The 22,860-nt window shown below is 41.0% G+C and overlaps 1 protein-coding gene across 3 annotated transcripts; it reads right to left on the bottom strand.

Moving 5' to 3' along the window:
• Nucleotides 1–772: 772 nt before the first annotated feature.
• On the bottom strand, nt 773–22,005 carry sipa1 (signal-induced proliferation-associated 1). Of its 3 annotated transcripts, XM_077740127.1 has the most exons (17): nt 21,678–22,005; nt 12,207–13,664; nt 11,571–11,695; nt 11,309–11,497; nt 10,837–11,011; nt 10,513–10,616; nt 10,175–10,332; nt 9,343–9,949; nt 8,154–8,428; nt 7,723–8,091; nt 6,944–7,070; nt 6,733–6,862; nt 5,099–5,197; nt 4,915–4,978; nt 4,474–4,552; nt 3,454–3,491; nt 2,610–2,741 (listed from the first exon to the last, which is right to left on the bottom strand). In XM_077740127.1, exons 2-16 carry the CDS (start codon nt 13,321–13,323, stop codon nt 3,489–3,491), a joined length of 3,621 nt encoding a protein of 1,206 aa, XP_077596253.1. In that variant the 5' UTR covers nt 13,324–13,664; nt 21,678–22,005; the 3' UTR covers nt 2,610–2,741; nt 3,454–3,488. The 3 variants fall into 3 exon arrangements, with proteins under 3 accessions (XP_077596250.1, XP_077596253.1, XP_077596251.1); XM_077740124.1 differs by lacking the exon at nt 3,454–3,491 and having other exon boundaries at nt 773–2,741; XM_077740125.1 differs by lacking the exons at nt 2,610–2,741; nt 3,454–3,491 and adding an exon at nt 3,548–4,049.
• Nucleotides 22,006–22,860: the final 855 nt, after the last annotated feature.

Below are 22,860 nucleotides of genomic sequence, written 5' to 3'. Positions count from 1 at the left end.
GAACCAAAACATTGCAAGAGGCAGTTGGAACGTTTATTCCTTCCTTCATTTATTCCCAAATTCATCCATTCATCCATTCATTCCTTGGCATGGGACAACCTGAATCGGTGGCTAGCTAATCACAGGTCACAAGAAGATGGACAAACATTCATGCTTCCACTAGGAGTGATTTGTTGTCCAATCAGACTACCATTCATTTTTTTTTAGGTGTTGGCCATTGTTAGTCAAGACCAGTACCAGTTGTGGTAAATTTACCCTTATAATCCTTGCATGGCGTCATTATTGGTGTCAATATTATATCTGAAAGTATACTTATACTCCTTCATTTCCTGGCAGAAAACATTGGGCAGGAAAGTGAATTTTCTGCCGTACGGTGGAGTGAATTATGATATACAAATCGGTAAGTCTAAACACACTTCTAGATTTACAGCAGAGTCAAATTGCTCTTAGACCCTCTGCTGTGTGTGTGTGTTAGTGAAGACTCCATCCTGTGCTTCAACCCCAAATAAAGACATAGGCTAGCACATTGTTGACAATCATAAGTTCTCCCAGTGTCAGTGCAAGGCGGAGAAAGCATTTTTTGACTGTTGTTTAGAAAAAGAATGACACAAGGGACAGTCAGTGGAAATTAAATGTGTGTCAAAGACAGCAGCTTTAGAGAAGTGTCAGCCCACCAAGGTTTACATCCACCAAATGATATTTCAAGGATGTCCCTTTTGAAAGTTATCTGATTATAAGTAGTACTGTGCAAAAACATCAAGTCACATTCAGCACCCTTTTCCACTTTAATTCCATTTTAGAAATTCCGTCTATCTGATCTTTCATTACAACTCGGGTCGAATCAGTTTTGCTCACATAGCAGATGAAAAATCTGATGTTGCAACGTTCACCTGCAACTGAAACCTCATGTCAGTGCATCCGTAAAGAGAAAAATTGAACTGGCTTAACATTACATTACATTTTCTAGGTAGGCACAAAGTCAGAGAATTCCTACTTTGACCATCTTGTCAGAATCTTGCTGGTTAAGGCTTACCTAATGGTTTTTAAGACCTTGCGAAAGCTCAAATGCAAGCTTTACAGATATGATTTCATAATTGCTGGCTTCCTACAATAAAAGAAAGTCACGTATTAATTAATAAACCAAGCAGATCTTTCCTCCCTTCTCGAATTCACATTCCCCCCCCCCAATAACCACCCCTCAAGTTTCAACATCTACAACACAATCCACATTTGCATGATTAATAAGTTACATTTTGACACGCACGCACACACATCCACATAGAAGGGGAAGGTTTGGATGTCGCTTGGCACATTCTCATGCTTCGCCGACCTCTCACAATCGAAACAACAATACGAGAAACAGCAAAAACGGGTCTTCTCATACCGAGAGTTCAGTTCAGAGGTTTCAGTGTGTCCACAAGATAATATCTGTATACATGAACTGTACAGAGAATCCTCTTATAATAAAGATTAGGTTCATTTCATCTGTATATACTGTCTTTTCATATGCTGGTACCTGGTATTCACAGTGACTCTAAATTAAGATTAAGAAGCTCTGTACACTAAACGAGATCATCGATAGTCTTGAGTTTGATAAAAAAAATGATAGATAAACAGGGTTTTGAGTCAGGTGGAGCTGCCAGGGTGTTTGTTGGCACTAAAGACAATTAATTAGTCTCTAAACAAACCTTGTCAAAAAGGTGCCTTAACAGTGGGCACAAATAAGGTGAGGTAAAATAGAAAGAGGAAAAATAGATTCTAATTCGTGCCTACGTCGAGTCAGAACTGATTTATCCCAACAACAACAAAAAGTGCAAGAATGAATCGAGAAACAACACACGTACAAATAAACAAAAAGAAAAAAAACACATGTTTGGAAGATTTCCTCTCACTGCTACCACTCGTAAACCAACTGGCAGTAACCAAACGTTGTTTAATACTATTCTAGTTGGCTATTATGGAGAATTTATTGACACCTAAAGCTATCAAAGCTGCCAGTTGGTATGTTGAGGCCAGTGGGACGACAACTATTACAGTATGGCTGCTACAATATTTTGTGAGGTTAGAGGAAAATGAGTTGTGGAAGGAAGTCATACTTTCCTACCATTGTGTGTCTTCAAAAGGGATGCATCACTCCATTTTTCAGTGTTCACAAATCATTTTTCTTCAGTGCCGTCTCTTTTTTTTAACTTAATAAAGAGATTATCCCTTCTTAAAATACAACTGAGAAGCAAAAAAACCTCTCTTTTCTTTGCATTGTTCTCTCATGTCTTATAAGACCATCCAAACTAGAATGTTCCCTACCCCCTTCACACTTGATACTATACGTTGCACGTAGACATTTTTAGTCAACTCTCTGCTAAACATGCAAACGGTGTCAGAGCTAAAAAAAAAAACGGAAGTGTCGGTGAACTCGACTTGTCAAGTTTTTGAAGCAAAGTACAGTAATAGATGCGCACACATGCGGCTAGCGCATCATACGCTTGTAAAGGAATGTCTGTATGTTTTAGGAGTCCATTTGCATACACCTTCAACGGCAGGTAGGTCTTTTTTGAGTTTTTTTTTACCGGAGGAGCATTTATAAAGGGTGCTGCACGCTAACAGGGTTTGTTGACGTTGCACAGGAGCTCAGTGACTTTGATGAGGCGTGCCACCGTGCTTTGTGACTCTTCCTGCAGCCGCTGGTTGTTCTGCCGTAGGCTCTGAACCTCGGCCTGCAGTACCGCCTTGTCCTCCTTCTCCTGAAAGACATGGGCACACAAACAAAAACAAGAGGCCGTCTCTCAGATCGCTGCGTGTGGAAGGAATGGATAGGGAAAGGGGCTTGGAAAGGAGAGGGCAGAAACATATATGGATTGAACGGAAATAGGAAAATTACACATAGTCAATGACAGCACTCTATGAGCTACCAAAACAGTGCCGAGAAGGAAGGAGAAATGTATGTACATAAAAGCTATTCGTATAATAGGCCTGATTTATTATTGAAATTGTTTGGCATTTTTCATATCTACGTTCCTATTTGAGTTGCAATTGTGTTGAAAACAAATTTGCAGTTCTGTATTGGAAATCCAATGGGTTTATTAATAATAAATGATAATAAACTGGAGGTTTTAGGTAGTAGTACTGCAAATCTTTGTTAAAAGTTAAAAATGAATTAAGTAAGTAGGGTTACTTGTTCCCTTTGTTATCAAAACTAATTCTCACTCATTTTCTCGTGTTGTTAATTCATGTTTACACTAACTTTCTAGGATTTTGGCGCTTATTTGTGAATGACAGACAGCCACACGCTATTATTATTGATGAGCACAATGGGGTTCCTCAAACTGGTAATGTGACATGAACAATGGTATTTAACAAGATGACAATCTGACAACTACACTGTCATCCTACACTGTGATCTAAAAGCAAAAAATGCAATTAAAGAGTGTACAAAACTAAGTACAGTCTGGTTACCTTGTTAAACTCCATATCACAGTAGCAGCGATTTTTTACTACAATGACGAAGAAAAAACACTGTTGAATTAATATCTTTCTTGCAGAGGTAGTATTTACATTTGTGTACTTGTGTATGCTTAATATGCCAATGTGTACTTGGAATTTGTATATCTAAACAATGTCTGTCAAAATACTTCCAATAATTTCTTACACATTGTTTTATATGACTCAGAGTTGATCGAAAACTGAATTTATTCCCTTCAACCAATCGATAAACATTGAAATATTAACCAACTGTCAAAACCATTTTTTGTTGTTTTTGCTATCAATACAACCATCCATCCACATTTCTGGACAAGTTGACATAAATTAACTACTCTTACTAATTGGGTTATTAAATCACTCTTGAAATTTGAGCCAAAACTAAAAAGAGTCACATTTGCGGTCCCAGTTAATTTTTTTTTTTATAAATAACTTTCCATATAAATAATAATAATAAGAAGAAACAAAGTTAAGTATACACACATACAGTAGACACACATTCTGTACAGAATGGACAATTTTCAATGGAAGGCAGCTTTGTGTTCAAAATATTTCCATCAAGCAGCAGTTTGCTGAAAGAAATGAGTCCATAATAATTATTCTGGCTCACCCCCCAAACATATTCCCCCCCACACACACAATTTTCTAAATGTACAAAACATCGACTATGTTTTTGATCAGTTGTAAAAAATTAAATATCAATTACATTTTTCAGTAGTATTGAAATTACAACAGGAGTGGCAGCAGATTGACCAAATCTTAAAACATTTTATAGTATTAGAACAAATTTCCTATTGAATCACCCACCCGGGTGTCAGTCACTTCATTAGTTAACAATGCTGCATTGGGTGGGATAATTTTGACACAAAATCAAGATGTATGGTTATCCACTGCCTCCAGCTCAGTTACTTCAAAATATTTCTTCCTACCTGCTGACTCTCCTGTGCAATTGAGCAGAAATACTAATATGCTACTGCTAATTAATAATCAAAGCACCTTTTGCAGGTCATCCTGCAGTTTCTTCAGCATGGCCTCCAACTGTGACACCTTCTCCACCAGGTGGCCTGGAGAGTCACTTCAGCAGACAAGAAAGTGACATGTCAGATGAAATAAAACAAAGACTTTTTACACTTTCATGCATGAATTATGATTATATTTCTTAAGGGATTTTATGACATTTTAATGGGACTGGAATGTCTAATTTTCAGACTCATTTTGACATCCAATTTAATGAATATTACCTACATATTACATTCGAAAACAAATGAATTGATTGGGAAAAATATTGAATGAAAAATAGATTTTAAAAACATGACCATTTTCGAATTGTTCCTTAAATATTAAACAAGCACAAGTGGCGTCGTTTTTCCTGGTATGGCAAAAAAAAAAGATTAGGTAGATGATAAAGACAGAATTTATTTAGCAAGAGTGACCCACCTATCCTTTGTGTTCAGCTTTCCATCCGTGTGATCGGCCCCTGATTGGTCGCCAGCTTTGCGATCTGTGACCACAGAGAACAATGATACCACCTTCATATTTCATACATTACATTAGAAGCCATTAGTCTCCTCTTGATTATTATTTGACATTCACATTATTGCGCGGTTAAATAGATGCTCACCCTCGCGTGACAGCGCCTCTAAGATGCTGCGGCAGGCCGTGGCCAGGTCAGCGATGGACTGCCACTCTTCCTCGGTGGTATCTGTCGTCTCTGAGAGAACTGAGAACAAGGTTTTTGTCATCAATTCAGTCGATTTGTCAAATACGTCTTAGAAACAAATGCATCTAGGGCATGAGAACACTGTGACAGCACTTTTTAGAAATGCTCCTTTTGGCTTTGAAGTTGCAGTTTTTTTTAAGCTACCACTTGGTGACGCTACCGTGTTGATATAGACTGGATTCAGCTCAACCAGGGGTGGGAAATCTGGTCCTCGAGGGCCACTGTGGGTGCAGGTTTTTCTTCCAACCGATCCAACACAGACAGTTTAACCAATTAGATGGAACAAAAACCAGCACCCACTTTTCTGTCCTTTTTTTGTGGAATTACTCACACCCATACCTAGGGGCAATTTTGGAGTGTCCAATCAGCCTACCAGGCATGTTTTTTTTAATGTGGGAGGAAACCGGAATACCCGGAGAAAAGCCACGCAGGCCCGGGTCGAACGTGCAAACTCCACACCGGTGGGCCGACCTGGATTTGAACCCAGGACCCCAAAGCTGTGCCGTAAGTGTAAATGCAAATTAAGAATTGCAATCATTAAGTATTGATTATTTAGTAGCTATAGCCATTAGAACTAGTCAAACTCGATGTTAATTGCAAATATTTGTTGTGGTAGCTTGTGACAAAACATAATGTTAATAGAAACCCAATCTTTAATGATGGCTCCACACACATATGATCATAAATCTGTCCAGTCATGGCTGTTAAATGATGAGGTTGATAGTCTCGGTGGAAGCACAGCAGATGGTATTAGGAGTGAGACTTGAGCTAAAACTCCTCCCACCCCCCTCACACCACCCATCTGTCCCCCTTTTTATCCCAGCCCTGGCAGGGGGTGGCAGCAGAGCAGGGGAGATATTAGATTAGTGGAAAAAAAGGGGGCAGCGCGCATAGAAGAAAAGGAGGAAGGACAAAGGGGATGCAGTGGAAGCAGAAGGATGATAATGAAAAGGCCATTTTAACACACAGAGGATATTTGGGGGAGGGAAAAGGGATTCATGGTTCAAATCAAACACAGATGGAAAACATTTCTATAAAATTGTCATTTGAGTCCATGCTTATCATGACATCATGGTTTGTTTTAAAACGTGAGAAAACATTGTTTTAGTGCACACAAAAAATGACATGGATGCGTTGAATTGTTCTTTTCTGTTCTAAATGTCTCTATAATGAACGTAGTCAATGGTTAGCTTAACTCATATATGTTGACTGCAGTTAGGCCATGTAGACATTTGATATGTAAAAACATGCTGTTTTCATACATTGGCCACAATGTCATCCATATTTTCGCCCTGCGTCATTGGCATATACATAATGTGACATTATCGCCATCTACTGCTTCAAAGTCCAGAAGTCAGATGTCACCCAAAACTCGAATTTTGCATTGTCAACCGTTTAGTCAGTGACAACAGGATGGAGCATTGCCAAAATGTCCAAAAACCGCATCGATGCGTTAGAGAGGGATCTCTGAAAAGATTTTTGTGTTTTAACCCACTGTGGTGTAAATGTCCCCCTATATAACGTTAAAGTCTTACTCTTGGTAATGGAGTTGTGAAGACTTAAGGCTCGTGAGTTTCTCTCTGCTCGGTCCACAGAGGACAACCTTGAGGAGGAAAGAGGTAATTCACTGGCCGACGCTTTGTCCTCACCAAAATCTGAAATGAACTGAACATGCAAAAACGGATACAGACACTGAGATTAAGTCATCGTTTGACCGTAGCAAAGAAATATGTGTCGTGTAGTCACCTGGTCGTCAGCCGGGGCAAATTTGGGCTTGACTGCCAGGATCAGATCAGGCGTGGCATCGCTCAGTTTGCCAACGTTTTCGTAGATGTGGCGGTCCTCTTTCAAGGACACATTGTCATAAATGTGTCTATAAGAGAGAGAGAGAGAGAGAGAGAGAGAGAGAGAGAGAGAGAGAGAGAGAGAGAGAGAGAGAGAGAGAGAGAGAGAGAGAGAGAGAGAGAGAGATGGGGAGAGAGAGATTTGGCATTGGAGGGAGGAAAAAAGAAATCTGCTGTTGAGGATTGGCAACATTTGGAGCCACTGCAGACGCCAGAGGTCAAAAGAATATGACGCACTCAAGTAGAAGTAATCCACAGGATTGGGTTCTGAGTGTGGTTTTGGATGATTGCTGTTTTGCCATTTCACTCAGTCAAAATAATCTTTTAGAGCCATATTGGTCAACAATTATTTTACTTTAAAATTACAAATAAGATCATGGTTTCTGACAGTTTGGAATTGTAATTTTTATGAAAACAACCAATCATAGTTATTTCATTAGTCAAAGTGAGCGTTTTGCAGAATAAGTGTCAGCGATGCACACACACACCTTAGACTGGTCGCCAGTCACTTGTAGGGAAAACAGAGACAACCGACCATCCGCGCTCACAATCGTTAGAGTGAACCTCTACACCACGAGATGGCCATACTTAATTACTTTGAGCAGTTATCTTTTTCTTTTTTTGACATGTTTCTATCCACTATGGATTTACAAATATAAGATGTTCCTGTGTAAAACTCACCCCTCATTGGTATCACTGTAGGATGAGTCCTTCTCTAAAGAAAAACTGCGTGTGAGCTGCGAGCTCTCCTGGTCCTGATTGGATGTTTGGTCTTGCACCGAAGTAGCCCGCAACAGAGGTAGGCTTGGCGGTGCCAGGAAGGACTCACCATCACCTTTCTCACTTCCTACTGGAGGTGCTGGTGCCCCATGGCTTTCCACTTGGACCTCCACTGTATCTGCTTCGGTGACCTTCTCCCCCTGAAGCGGTTTGTCCAGCTCCTCTTCATCATCCCCCCTCTCGTCAAGAACCCAGGCCTCACCCGACTGGTCCTCGCCAGGCTTACACTCTGCGTCCTTAATGGCTTTCTGGTACAGCTCAGAGAAGCTCCTAAAGCCCACAAAGAAATCAATTTCCCCCCGCTTGCCATGACTCAGCGGCGTCTCTCTCACCGTCTGGGTTTCCCGTTTTCGTCTGGCGGAATGACTGTGATGTGGACTTTGTGCGCAGTGCGAAGTAGTCTAGTCCTCTCCTCTGTGCCGAGGTGGACCAGAGAACGTCCGCACAAGCGTACCACACGAGCCCATAACTGCAGTCCCCCGCTTTCGGCATAGCAGAAGCGCTGCAACTCCGTCACAAAGCCCTCCTCATTCATCAGAAAGCCAGGTTGGCCCACGCCGTCGCGTAACGGGGTGACTTCCAAGGCCTCGCACCCTCGGGTAACCAACTGCAGATGAAACAAAGACTTCACTGGACAAATTTTATACCTTGCTACACATAAAGAAGCATGACTCATGAGGCATAGTCATTACGACAATGACATTGGAGATTTTCAAATTGAATGAATGTGAGTGTGACTGGTTGTCTTTCTAAAAAAAATAACCTTGCAGCTGGGATAGGCTCTAGTTCTCAGCCGTAACCCATAATAGGATTAGTGTAACAAAAGGAGAGATTTAATTAGGATTTTTTTCATCATTACTAGCCTGTCCTTATAGTAAGGGAAAAATACATAAGCGAAGGTGACCTCTAGATAATAAATTGCCAATAGTTGGTTGGGTGTGAGAAAGCCCATACTTTACTTTCTCCGTTCCGTCAAATAAAGAAATCACGGAGCTCCACTGTGCGGCCGCACAATGGCACATAAACCTTCCTCCTTCATCTTAGAATTAAATATCTTAAATGTTTGCAGCATAGTTTATACCAGTGTCTTCCCAAAAACCATGTAGACATTCACTCTCCTCATTGCTCCATGTTAAAAGTAGACTCATGTTAGTTGAAGTACTGCTTAACACTCACAATACTAACCAGAAAGCATTTCCTACATTGCCTGTTGCTATGGAAGCTTGTTATGTGCAAAAAAAAGATGATTTCAGAGCTGATTCGAAACATAATCTGCTCAGTTTCCCACATGTATCAAACCACATTAAAATTTGCTCGATTGGGAACCTAGACCACCTTTTCGGTAACCTTGTTGAGGCTACAGATTACGTTTGCATTCACAAAAGGTGCGCATCACCAATTTTAATGGTCTGAACCAAAGAGGACAGGTTTAAATCCACCGAAACTTGATAACCAGGTACAGTTCTTTTTCCAAGCAAGCATTACATGCCGTAGGAGCAGTATATGAATATTATCACTCACCTCCAGCCTCTGCACCACCTCTCTTAAATCCTCCGCTTGGTTCTCAGTTACGCTGATGGACACTGACTCTCCGCGTTCATAGAAGATGTCCAAACGGGGCCCACCCTCTTTGGTCTCGGCCACCGCCTTCCATCCGATGACGTCCCTGCAGGAGCAGTTAAAAACCACCCTGCGAGTGCACCTCTGGATGAGCACCACCGACTCAGCAGAAACACCCAGAAGACAGGGCAGCTTGTGCTCTGATGCCTCGCCTTCCTCCCCGCCATCCACCATCACGGCCCAAACTAGCGCACCGGCGCTATGGAGCTCGGCCCCTTTGGCGCCCTTCAGCTTGTCTTTGCGTTTGCCTCCGAGGGAGAGCAGCGGGAACTTGGTGGAGGAGTCGATGGGCGTCGTGGTCACGTAGTTTTCGGCCAAATCCTTGAGGTATTCCTGTCTCGTTCGAGTGGCCATTGAACGGAACTTCTCCGACTTTTCTGCCGCATTCTCCGCGTTGACTACCTTGGCCAGGAGGAAGTCTCTGAAGGCTGGCGAGCGAGGGAAGAGTGCGCCCTTTGGGAATAGCGGACCGAATAATGGCATGTCTTTAGACCGTGTCACAGCCACCCTGAAAGAAAAAGAAGGGGTAGTGTTTTGTATTTGTTCTTTTTGCTTGAGAGATTTAGAAGCAACTCCTCACATTAGGGGCTCATAAGTATTTTTCTTGTCGACAATTTAAAATATATGCAATACTTTTTGTAACTGCTGTATGTTTTAATGTTATGGCCGTGCAAGAAATTCTACAGAAATGACTAACGGTGGTACTAATTGAGTGTAATACAAGGCATCAGACCTGTAATAGGTGTTTTCTGTACAGGCCTCATGAACCTGAACAATAATAAAGACGTGTTGGAAGTGGGAGCGGATGGATTTTGGCGTAAAGGGCAATGCGCCTGGCTCCTGGAACACAATGGTCACAATGTCGTTGCCGATGTGACGCTTCCTCAGCAACTAAAAATGAAAGAAATTAGGGGTTGTTAGACAATCATTCCATAGTGTACAAATTAAACAAGATTGCAAAATGCATTCACAGTAGTGGCTCATTTCTTAAGACCAATTAAAAGAGTCTGTCAAAAATGCTGAATATCTATTAACAATTGAATTTCACCACTGTGACTGCTTTAAACTTACCTGTTGAGTGTTGTTGGCTGTGTAGGGCAGCATAGTAGACACATGGAACATAATCTCATAGTCTTGGTATCGCGTATAGAGGGAATGTGTCCCTGTTGAGTCGGCTATGTGTGGACAAGGAGAAAAAAAGATGAGGCAAAGAAGTAGTATAACATCCTATTTGCTGCTTTGTGTAGTATGTAAAGCAGTTGTGAGACAACCAGCAGCTATTTTGGAAACATGAGTCAAAGGATGAGTCAAGTCATTTCTGGCTTACACTGATGCCCTCACAATAGCGGCATGATAAAGACAATTGATCAGTGTCCCGGAAGTGTTCTAACTCACTCTTGTTATCCAGCTGAGCTCGGTACTTCTCCCAGCCTTTCAGGCGCACTCGATCGCCGAGCAAATCCAGGAACTCTTCGAAGGCTGGACCAGAGCTTTCATTGTTGTACATGTCTTCCTCTGAGCTCTGTCCAGCCCGGCAATACATGACACCGACTTTTCGTTGGAAATTTAACTGCACGATAGAACAGGAGAAAAAACTTTATGATAATCATTGTCACTTTACTCATACCCATCTTTAAATATCTATCTATATCTATTTTTTCATGAAACACGACCATTTTTCATGGAAATATTAGAACAGATACAAAAGAAATGGAAAAAGTCGCAATTGGGTACCAATCTTCTAATAACGGCATCAACCACATGACTTGATGGGATGCTCAAAGTGTTTTGTTTGTTGTTATTTGTGGTTGAAACTACAACATGTGTTTTGGAGATGACTTTTCCAATTGTCCAAGATGGAACTTACCCCCTGCTCATCCAGCTTCAGTAAGGTGTCACGGACTTTGGGGGAGTTTGAGGCCAGACGAAGGCAGTGCAGATTGAGTTCGGGCAGGATGAACTCCAGCAGCCGCTTGGGAGACAAACCTCGAGGGGTCGTGTGACGGGCGGCGGAGGGAACAGACTCTTCCAAGATGGACCCACGAAGTGTTTTCATCTGAGAAGAGGTCTCAATTTAGTCCTATCATGCAGGCTTTCACACTTTGAACCCCAGGGAGTTTTATTTTTACTTCAGTGGTGCGAAAGATGATTCTGTAGTTGTACTGGGCGCCACTTGTGCCTTCCTTCTCCTCTCTGCGGAAACTGATGGCCACCGGGCCCAAGCGATCATCCATGCCGAAGAAGTTCTGATGTTCTGGAATGAGAATACATATCAGCGAATCCGCTTACTTGTCACATTTTTTAAATGTTGGTATTATTTTATCCAATCAAATGTAAGTATTCCAGATTTTGTGGCTTACTACCCTTTGCTTTTTACGGCATGCAATATAAATAGTTCCAAGTATATATATAGAAAAAGGTGCAAGTTGTCCATTTAATATATTTTTTATACCAACGGATTTCGTATCAGGTGGAGAAAAGAGTTTAAAAGGTACAATAACTAAACCACTAAAACTATAGTGTTTTTGTTATTTTAACCTATTCCGTGTGTATCAGCATTAATGAGATGTTTGCCTGCATGGATAAAAATGACATAACTGGCACCACACGACGACTGTATACTCGCTCGCGTGTCATTTTTTGGTGTTTAAAAATATTATTTTCACTATAATCAGCAGTCTAAGAAATGCAGAACTTGCATACAAAAATAGATTTCCCTTTGAGTTAAGTTTGACTGCCGGTATTTTTGTTCTGTGGCTTTTTACCTTTCATGTAGAAATATTTGCGGTAGTAATGCGCCCCCAGATCGGCATGTTCAACAAAGTAGTTGCTTTTGCCTTGCTGCTGAATGTGACTTTCTCTGGGCTCTTCCAGGACGGAAGCTGCGTCGTTGGGGGTTCGCGGGCTCAACCACAGCCCCCTTCTGGCCTGAGATCGGCCCAGGCCCATTTGCTCCTCCCCACCTGTCTCATTTCGGAAGTGGGGGCAGCTGAGTAGGAGCTCATTGTCGTTGCCGTCACCTTCGTCCAGCAGCATCGATTGCTCGGGGTCATCCACGCTACTCCCGTTGCCCAGCCCACCTCCTTGTGCCGGTGAGGAAGGCGCTCCCTGGGACAGGGGTCGCATCTGTGAGGCGGCTGAGGCTCCTGAAGTGATATTCTTTTTGCGTCCAATGCTGTCTCGGTTGGTGGCCGCCTCCGTCAGATCAAAAAGTATACTTTGAACATCATAATGGGCAAAGTTCCTCACCCAAGCACCGCCCCCGATGTTATCATAGGGACCGGGCTGGGGGATTGAAGGGGGAACAGTTTTAGATTTCTTACTAAGATCTTCGGGCTTAGGCGGCTTCGCAGGTTTGGGGGAATCTCCCGTGGAGGTGGACAGGCCTCGAAAGAAGCCATCGGGTTCCGGCGGGTTGCCTTGGAGTCCTAAAAGCAGGAAAGGGTCCTTAAACCGGAGGGCGTTTGGACTGAACGGGCCTTGGTTTGCAATTCGCTGATCCTGGATTTGACTTTGTCTCTCCAGTGATGAAAGACTGCCATATTCTCGGTGTAGCAGCACCCCGGTGTCCATCTGAGCCCCCACGCCCATCTTCTCGCCAACTGCCCGAGTCGCTTTAACCCCGGTCTTGCACCCGGAGTCCAGGTCTCCTAAAGTCACATCGCTATTACTCCGCTGCATGATGTGGCCTCGTCCCACCGTGCGTAGGGTTAGTCCAGCCCGGCTAGGAGTCAGGTTATCCCCTTCTAACCCATCCGCCTCCCTTCTCGGCGGCCACTCCACCACGCCCGCCTCTGGTTTCGGATCAAAGTTGACAGTCGGGGCTGCTGGTCGTACATTCTGCCGCCGAAACTTTCGGGCAAATAGGTCATCGGACTGCATGATGGTTGGAAAATCACCCTTACGTGGTTCCCGATGTGATCAGAATGTAAAAATGGAAAAACTGCCAAGTCAATGAAGGCAAAACAATGTCCTGCTGTTAAACAATTGGAATGGTTTCACACAAAGTGGAGTTCTAAAGTGGGAATGAGGAAAACCAGAGCACTTAGAATGCAGAAGAGGCTCATCCGGGTGTGCAGCGGGGAGTTCTGGGAGACATCCAGGAGTTGCGAGGAGCCGCTTGCTGCAGACCCAGGTGGACCATCACTATGGCCCGATTCTACTTCCTCTTAGAGGAGGCCCTGTCTGTACCCCTAACATGGCTTCCACTGGCTCTTCGGCACCTGCAAAGAAGGATTACATTTTCAATATTTTCCTCTCTGTTACATGAAAAAAAATGTTACTGACACGTTATTGCCTTGAGTCATCGTTGTATAGGAGAGAGTATAAATTTTGGGTGTCCAAAACGGTTCTCAAGAGGCACACTGAGTGCAGAATTTTATTACAAGCGATGAAGAGGATACATTTTCATCAATCTGGTGTCATCATTCATCTTCCATACTATGCATCCTTAAAATGGTTGCTGGGGTTGATGGTGGAGCCTAACCCAGCTGACTTTGGTCCAAAGGCACACTACACCTTAGACCAGGGGTATGGAACATATGGCTCCGGAGCCACATGTGCAATTTGACTGTTTGTTTATAAGGTTGATTGTATGGTTTTTAAAATGTCCTTTTCCATTTCACTGCAGGATTTCTGTTTCCAGCAGTACCATTTGTCCAACTAAAATCATTCAAATTGCTACTTCTTCTGGTCTACTCCCCTAGGATTTATATATGTGAACTATAATAAAGAAGTCCTATAAAAAGTCCTCAGATAAGAAAAAGAGTTAAACCAATTTTCAGACATTCTCTCACAGTTTGACCACAATGACGTCAAAGTCAAAAGCTGTCACTAGCGCTTCTTCCTGTCAAGCTTTTTGACATAAAAGTCTGCTCTCACACTAAACAGCAGGTGCAGCAAAATGAGCCAGCACACATGCAAAAAATGTGTTTTGATCTTGAAAGATTTAAGACACCACAAGGCCTGTCCTAGTTACAGGCAATACAGAAGAAACCTCATACTTTGTAAAGATGCTTATAAAAGGACAAATTACAGAATTTGGACTAAGTGCCTATGATCAGTAGTTTTGCCAAGCCCCAAGATAGGCTGATCTGGGTTGAGGTGTTTTCATGCACGCTCCTAATGAGATGCACACACTGTAAGGTCCACATGGATTGTTTATCCACATCATCTGACTCAGCCTTCTGCACCTTTTGGGCTTGATGACTCTTCGGTGATTAGGAAAATTAGTACCAAGAGGGGATTGCCAGAAATACTGTACTGGGCTACACTCACTCTACTCTATACTACATGTGTCAAAGTGCCGGCCCGGGGGCCAAATCTGGCCCGGCGCATCATTTTGAAAGTAAATCATGAGTGCCGACTTTCTGTTTTAGGATCAAATTCAAATGATTATAGATGATGTACATTACACTTTCAGATTTTTTCCCTTTTTAAAATCAACCATTGCAATATTTTCAGTCCAATTTTATTTCTTTTTTTCCAAAACAAACATTTTACCCTATTAAAAAATAAAAAAAAACATAGATGATAAATAACCCAGGCTAATGTCTCCCTTGATATTTTCGAGTGAGCAGGGTTGCACGCACGAGTCTGGCTTTAACCATGCCCTGATATAAATGGATCAATGAGCGATAGCAAGAATGGCTGAGTGGCAATAAAAAATAACTTGAGGACATTATGGGAATAAACAACAAATGTGTTTTCATAGACTCCAAGTACTACAAGCGGTACTTTCTCACTGTGCTCATTCTCCCTGTTAGGAACATTTATGCAATATACATAAGTGTAGGTGAAATTAATACTAGTTTAATTGTTGTAGGTCCCTTTTGAAATACAGTACCTCAACATTAATTCACTTCATATAAATGTGATTTTGTAGAATTGCGGTTCATTGACGTATATCACCTTTACATGGTCCGTGCCACTTAGTTCATTTCTCACGCCATATAAACCACAGTTCTACAGCAAAATCAACATAAATCCAGTTCCACATTTTTTTTTTAAATAAACTAGAGGAAGTGTGCAGAAGAATGCTCAACTTCTCGATTTTGCCAGTCTAATAAATACACCTGCAAACTATGAGATGATAGATAAGAGGGCCCAATGATTTGGACATATATAGGACATAAAGATGCATTGACACATGTATATTAAGATGTTATGGTGATCACAATAGCCTAAAACTATAGAAAAATAGAAAATTGAAATAACAAACTGCGCAGAATGCAGATGTTAACAAAGTTTCATCCAGGATGATACTCACATTTGGTAAAAGTCCTAAAAGCCATCTCAATCTAAATAATAAATCCATAAAACAAGTTTTTGAGATTATTTTTAAAACTTCTGAGGCCAGCAAGCACAAACAAACATCATCAGAAAGTTTAAATTTTGTCTCACACACATAAACTTAAATCCTTGAGATGTCGGTGCAAGAAGCGAAAGAGGACAGACGTGTACACAATTTTGAGGAAGTCATTGTCGCTCGACATGTGCACACCGCAAGCGTGCGTCCTGTGGAACAGGAAGAGATGACTGACATTTGAACTTAGTAAAGATTGTCAAGTGTTGTCATCATTTGGACTCAATGCCAGAACAACAGCCCACCAGGAAATCCAAATCATTTTTTCTGTTGCGGTAAAGCTCTGAAAATCATCTTTCAGGATTTACACCTCTGGATATTACAAATTAACATTCCCGTGCCTTCTTTTACGCATAACGATGTAATCAAACATTAGGTCCATTCTTAATTAAAGAAAGCTAGCCAAAGTCAAGCTTCAATGAGGAGGGTGTTCAGGGTAGTAGTAAAAGGCTACTTCATCAATTCTTGGTTCTAAAAAAAAAAAGAGACTGATGGCAGGAAATATAAAACCAAGGATTTTTTTTTTGTATTGATCCCACACAACAGTGTTACATTAGATCCAGTTAAACCTCTGCATTGCTGCTCAACCTTTTGACACTGCTTTAGTCTGTTGGTGATGCTTTTAGAGAAAGTAAAAGTGTATTAATGTGATGGTCTGATGGTCAAATTCAGTCCAAAGGCCAGCACTAAGCCCCCCGCCCACCCCCTCCTGCTCTGCCCCACCTCTTTCGAGTCATATTGCAGACAGAGAACTGGACCTTTTCCAAAAGCTGTTAAGTCGATTGCACTGCACTACTCTCCCTTTTTTTTGTGTGTGTGCGGACTCAGTCTTAATAATCATCTCCCTTCGGACACATGCACGCCTCCAACTTGGTGCACGTGATGACGCTTTGAGATTTTTAAATAGAAATTATGCCAGAAAAAGCAAATCATTACATAATAAAGTCAACTGAAATTCTGAGTGATATAATTCACATTTTGTGGAATTTCTGGCGCCGCAATAAAAAGAAGAAAACAAACATTAAAACAAAGGCACATTGAGATTTAGTGTCATTATTCTGCATGGCATGAGTGGAAGGATCCACCACCAGTCTAGAATTATAACGCCAACTCCCGTCTGTTTGTAACAATCTTCCTCCAAAAAAACCAGGAAGTAGCCTGCTGACTCACAAACAGATGGACAGAAGAAAAAAAAATTAAAGCTTCATATTTGAAGTAGTGATTTAATAAGTTCAGCCTTCCTAGAGGTTTTCAGTCTACTGAGTGACATTTTAGTTATAGCCTCCGTAGTCATTGGGATATGACTATAAAATATCTGGAACATAACTATAAAAGAAAGATTGATATGGTATTTTATATGTTTTCACAACAGCACAGTTACCATTAATGCTCATTATGAGTTACCTTGAGGAATTGTTTGCCAGACTATTGATGTGTCAAATAGTTTCCTTTAAAGTGAAAAGGTTTCATACATGATGGAATATGGCATAATGAAGATGGTGTATTAATATTTAGCTCGATGAAGAGGAACCATCATCACCTCAACTAGAAATTTGCATATTTCGCTTAATAAACTGCAGATTTGTTTCAACTTTCTCTATATTGTTTTACCTTTTTAACTTTAACCAAGAAGTAGTACTTTGCAGACTGCATATTCAAATGCGGTATCATAAATGCAAAGTCTTTTGTAAATTGTAACTTAGAGTGTAGCATATTTGTAAATATGTTGCGTCCGATTCTAAGTTTGCCTACCAAAGAGGATTCAAATTTCTAATTTGGATCTTCAGCTAAAAATCTCGGAAAAAAACTGGGTTACAGTACAATTTCATGTCTAGACCAAAAGTTCTTCACATGAGACTTCTCTATAGTCTGCAAGAGTTTCAGTTCTGTCTGGGTATTTTTTCTTTGTTTTTGTGATAATCCTTATTTTCCACACGTTCTTTCTTTAGAACCTTTTTATGTATAAGCCTTCCCAAAAAAAAAAAACCTAATAAACGAATCAACCCATGTATCTATGCAACCATCTATCCAAGTACATCATTGTACTAGTAGGGAACAAGGTAAAACAATAGCTTTCTATGGTGCTGTGGACATTAATAATCAAGTTCCTCTTAAACTAAAAACAGACCCAAGCTGAAAGCGTTGATAAGTTAAAAGTATTGTTTCCATTGTGTCCTTCGTGCTGGTGAAAAAACACGCCTCTATTGTTTGATATGTATTTGCCATGACATCAACATGGCACACTAGCAGAGCACTACCATTTCCTGTGTATCTCAAAATACACCTTGTGGCAGAGAGTGCGTATTATTGCATGCTTCACTGTAAGATAGCATGGTGTATGTTTGCATGGTGAATGAAACCTTGACTATTGATGTGGCAGCTGTCCCTCTGGGCTTGAGTCGTGTTTGGGGGGCGGAGGGCGACAGGGAGGACATGGTTGATAGGCAAAAATATGGAAAGAAATGGACCTTTGACTTCTTTGGTACTATTATGTTGATTTTGAACCCTTTTTGTCATCCACTCGCTCTTAGCCATATTATGGTGTAAAGGTTCACTCGCCTGACTTTGATGATTGTGAGCGTGGATGGTCGTTTGTCTATCTGTGCGCCCTATGACTGACTGGCGACCAGTCTAGGGTGTAGTCTGCCTTTTGCCTGAAATCAGCTGGGTTAGGCTCCAGCTACCCCTGCAACCCTTTTGAGGATGCACGGGGGGAAAGATGCTGAGACCAGAAATCCAATATTTCTCATGCCATAAATTCTCATTTGTCCTTTTAAAAAAAAAAAATCTTCTCACCTCCCAAAAGCATTCGTGCCAATGCAGACAATAAAGCATCTTGCTGATTCCTTAATGTTATTCATTAGCTCTGCACTTGGTTTGCTGACCTACATAGAGCAAGAGCTTGCGTGGTAACAATTGAGCAGCGCAAATAACCTCAAAGTATTCCATGAAGACAAAAAAAACATACAGCATTTAGACTTTAGAAGTACTTTTAAATGAATGTGAGTGTATGTTAAGACTCTTTTCCTAAATGCAAAGCGTTCATCTCTGCTCACTACGATAGCATCTGCTCCAGCTGCTCGTTTTTCCTCATTGCTTCACCAGCACCATCTTTGCATGGGAGAGTGGCAAGTGGTTGCCTAATAGAGGCCCTTGAGCAAAAGCCTTACAATCTATTATTCTTATAAAAATGTATTTTTACATTGGTCTCCGGGCAGGATGTTTTGTCCCCTTTAGATTTGCAGCTATATGCAGGTGCTGATGTGCTGCTCTCTTACACTAGCTCAGAATGGCCTTGAGTGCACTTCTTCCCTGTAATGGCAACTTGAACAATGAGGTGGTTGTCACTGCATGGCCTAATGGTGTATTTGGGACATTATGGAGAATGACATGGTGATTAGAAACCACCAGAATCTCCAAAATGTAATTTTTAAAGAAATATTCATATTTAATTTACACTATCACCAAGGGGAGGTTCTTACCTGAGTTAGATTGATTGGACTTTAATGAGGCGGAAGGCCTTTTCTTGGTAAAATAAACCAAAAAAGGGCAAAACAAAAGACAGTTTTAATCCTATTTTGCCCTCGGCCAGGAAGCCAGGGTCAGTCAGTCAGTTACTGGAAGTGATTTTTGTTGTTTGTTTTTTTTTTTTCAAAGAAATTAGTAGTTTTTATTGAAGCAATTGTCAATACTTGTTGTGTTTGGAACAATGGTTAATATGTGTAGTAAATTGCTCCAATAATGACACTGCCAATATACATTTTTTCCCATCCAACCAAACTGTGAGCCAAACTAATACCAGTGGACAAGCCGCTGTGTATTTCGTAGTTTTAATCAAGACATTTTACCGAAGATTGCTTTGAGCAAGTGACAAATGACACATTGCCAATGGAATGTTGATAACAACATTGTCAACTGTTGCCAGGTGTTCATTTTAAAGTGGATCCTTACAAATCATTGCACTTACATTTGACAAATAATTTCATTTGGCTTTAGTTTGCAGTAGAACTGTTAATACTGAACGGCCAATTACAGTAATGAATGCAGAGCTTCTTATTAAAAGTAGTTTTTACCTCTAGATTAAGAGATGCTCACATTTTCATTTCTATGACGGTTTCACGGAACATTGCTGATTAGTGGCTGCAGACCATTTGGGCTGTTTTCCTCGTCACGGTGATAATTGGACGAACCCCTCGAGCTGAGCATTTATTTCCCCGGAGTGTGACTCACTTTTACTGCGCACGTTAGCTACACAGCTTATATTCAGCATTGAGCACATTGATGTTTACAAGGGGTAAGCAATAATGGACGGGGGAAAATTGTTGGCCAAACTTCAGAGACTTGAGACAAACAGTTACACAAATTCCAGCCAAGCAGCAATATAACAGGCCAGGTGTGAAAATATGAAGCCTGCATTCACTCACCTACAAAATCATTCATTCATTTTCTGTATCACATATCCTCACAAGGGTCACAATAATGCTGTAGCCTATCCTAGCCAACTATGAGCACCAGGCGGGGCATAGCCGGAATCGGTGACCAGCCAATTGTCGAATTTATAATATAACCAGTAAATGTTGTTGTCTGTCAGAAGAAAAAACCCTAATAATAATAAAAATTTAAAAAAAAAACAGGTTGATATTGTAAAAAATTGCAAAAAGGAAGTTTCAACCTATGAAATCCTAAATTCATTCCGGGAATAAATATAGAAAAAAAAACCCAACCCTAGTTTTAATGATGCAATTCTACATCATTCAGTTAGTTAGTTATCAGTAGCATCTTATCCATATTACCGCAACAGTAGTATAGTCATGCATCTCATCATCATTACTGAAAAAGTATTTCACGGCTTAAAATGTTAATGCACACCACCATGAATAGCACGTAACGTAGAGGGGAGTGCGGCTCAATGTAAATTAAATGCCTCTTGTTTGAGTGGCCTGGCTTATGTAAGTGACTGCTGCTGTTGTTGTGTTTTCTATCATTGCACGCTACTGCCGGTCCAGCATCCATCCCTGCATCATTTCTCCCTCCAGCATCTATCTGAACGCCCCGGGACTTGCTCGATATAGCTCTCCCTCTGTCTCTCTCACACACGGGCCATCTAAAATTACGGAGCACGGTTGGGGTGTTTGGGTGGGGGGTGTACCTGCCTCCAACATCCCTCATTCTCTGTGCCACCTTGAAAATAACACCGCTATTCATTTCATTGTCTTTACACGTCACATACGGTTCTACCGCTACGTCACCTTTTAATACATGCAGGAGGACACAATTTCAATCTGCTCGCTCCTTTTTATTGTTGAATTTGTCTTCCGAGATAAGGATGATGACTTAAATAAAACTGTTCATTTTTGGGCATGTATATATTCATCTTGTCCGCCAGCCTACCTCAATTCCCACGTCCCTACCACAAGAATTTTTGCATTGACTTCTTGACTGTGCGATAGTACCGCTTCTTCTTCTTCTTTTTTTTAAAAAGACAATTAGGCCTCACAATAGGGCGACAGGACAGATCAGGGTAGGTGGGGGAGGAGGAGGGCCAGTGATGAAATGCGACAAAGGTGGCAAACTGGTTTGAATCCCTCAATGTTGTGCGGTAATGACACACAGGGTTGGTTGTAAGGGGGGGGCTTTAGCTCACTTGAACACCTCACAGTCAACGCTGATGACACAACAACCGGAGAAACAAAAGATGAGATGACACAAGGCATTATTTCATCCCGTCTTGGCTCCTACATTGTCTTTGGTTAGATTGTGTGCATGCCAACACATACTGTAGTTGTGCACACACTTCCAAACCTGCTCACCAGTCATGCTCAAAAGGAGGACTCGGCCGAGGCCAGACATTGAAGAAAGAAAAGATTATTACCTCCAACATTTTAGCTCCGCTCCACCCGGTCTGGTTTCATCCTCTTCCTCTCTGCCGACTCCCTCCCCTTCTCTCCCCGTGGCAGCATTTTTCTGCTATCTATCTCCGCGTTGAGGCTGGCTCACCTCCTCCACCGCCGTTAGGCTTAGTTCCTCCTGTCTGCTGCTCTCTTCCTCTGTCCCAAAATTGAAAAAAGCCCAACAATAACACACACTTCCCAATTTGTGTCTCTTTTCTGTTGGCTAAGTCAAGAGGCAGGTTGATGTGTGCTGTCCTCCTCCTCCCTCTCTCTCCCTCTCTCTCTCTTTCTCTCTATCTCTGTCTCTCTCTCTCTCTCATGCTGATTCTATTCCATTCACATCACCCTAAAGCCAACCCCCCCTGTCTCTCTTCTTTTCTCTATCTCTCCCTCACACACACACACACACACACACACACTCGCATGCACAAACACACACAGCTTAGTCCAGGTCTCCCTCCCCCTCCCGTGGTCTCCTTGACGGAGAGAGGCAGCAGTGGTCAGCTGGAGCCAAAAAAGCAAGCTCGTAAATAGAAATATGTGATTGGTGAAACATGTCTATATATTCAAATGAAGCCAAGGGCTAAGTGATGTCACTTTAAAGTAAAAACATACATATGGACGATGGTGATACGATGATGTAATGTTGTCACATTCTGTGCCGTCAGTCTGCAAAAGTTCTTATCCATCCTGTGTACGTATTTATGCAAGTAATCTTGACACGTTTACAACGTCACACTTATATCTTGATTGTTGTTTTTTGCTAGCAAATGTATTTTAATCTTTCAAACATTAAGCGGGTGGAAACTACGCCATTTCAGAAAAAGCTTTTCACTTTTTTTAAACCCATCAAGACATTTAGAAAATACTATATAATAAAAATATACATACAATATAATGTGTATATATATATATATATATATATATATATATATATATATATATATATATATATATATATATATATAAAATAAAAATATACATACAATATAATGTATATATATATATATATATATATATATATATATATATATATATATATATATATATATATATATGTATATATATATATATAAATATATATATATATATATATATATATATATATATATATATATATATATATATATATATATATATATATATATATATATATATATATAT

This window comes from Stigmatopora nigra, chromosome 19 (assembly GCF_051989575.1).
Source record: "Stigmatopora nigra isolate UIUO_SnigA chromosome 19, RoL_Snig_1.1, whole genome shotgun sequence".
NCBI classification, from domain to species: Eukaryota; Metazoa; Chordata; class Actinopteri; order Syngnathiformes; family Syngnathidae; genus Stigmatopora; species Stigmatopora nigra.
Note: the sequence above shows the minus strand (reverse complement) of the source record. Positions and strands in the feature narration are given on the sequence as shown.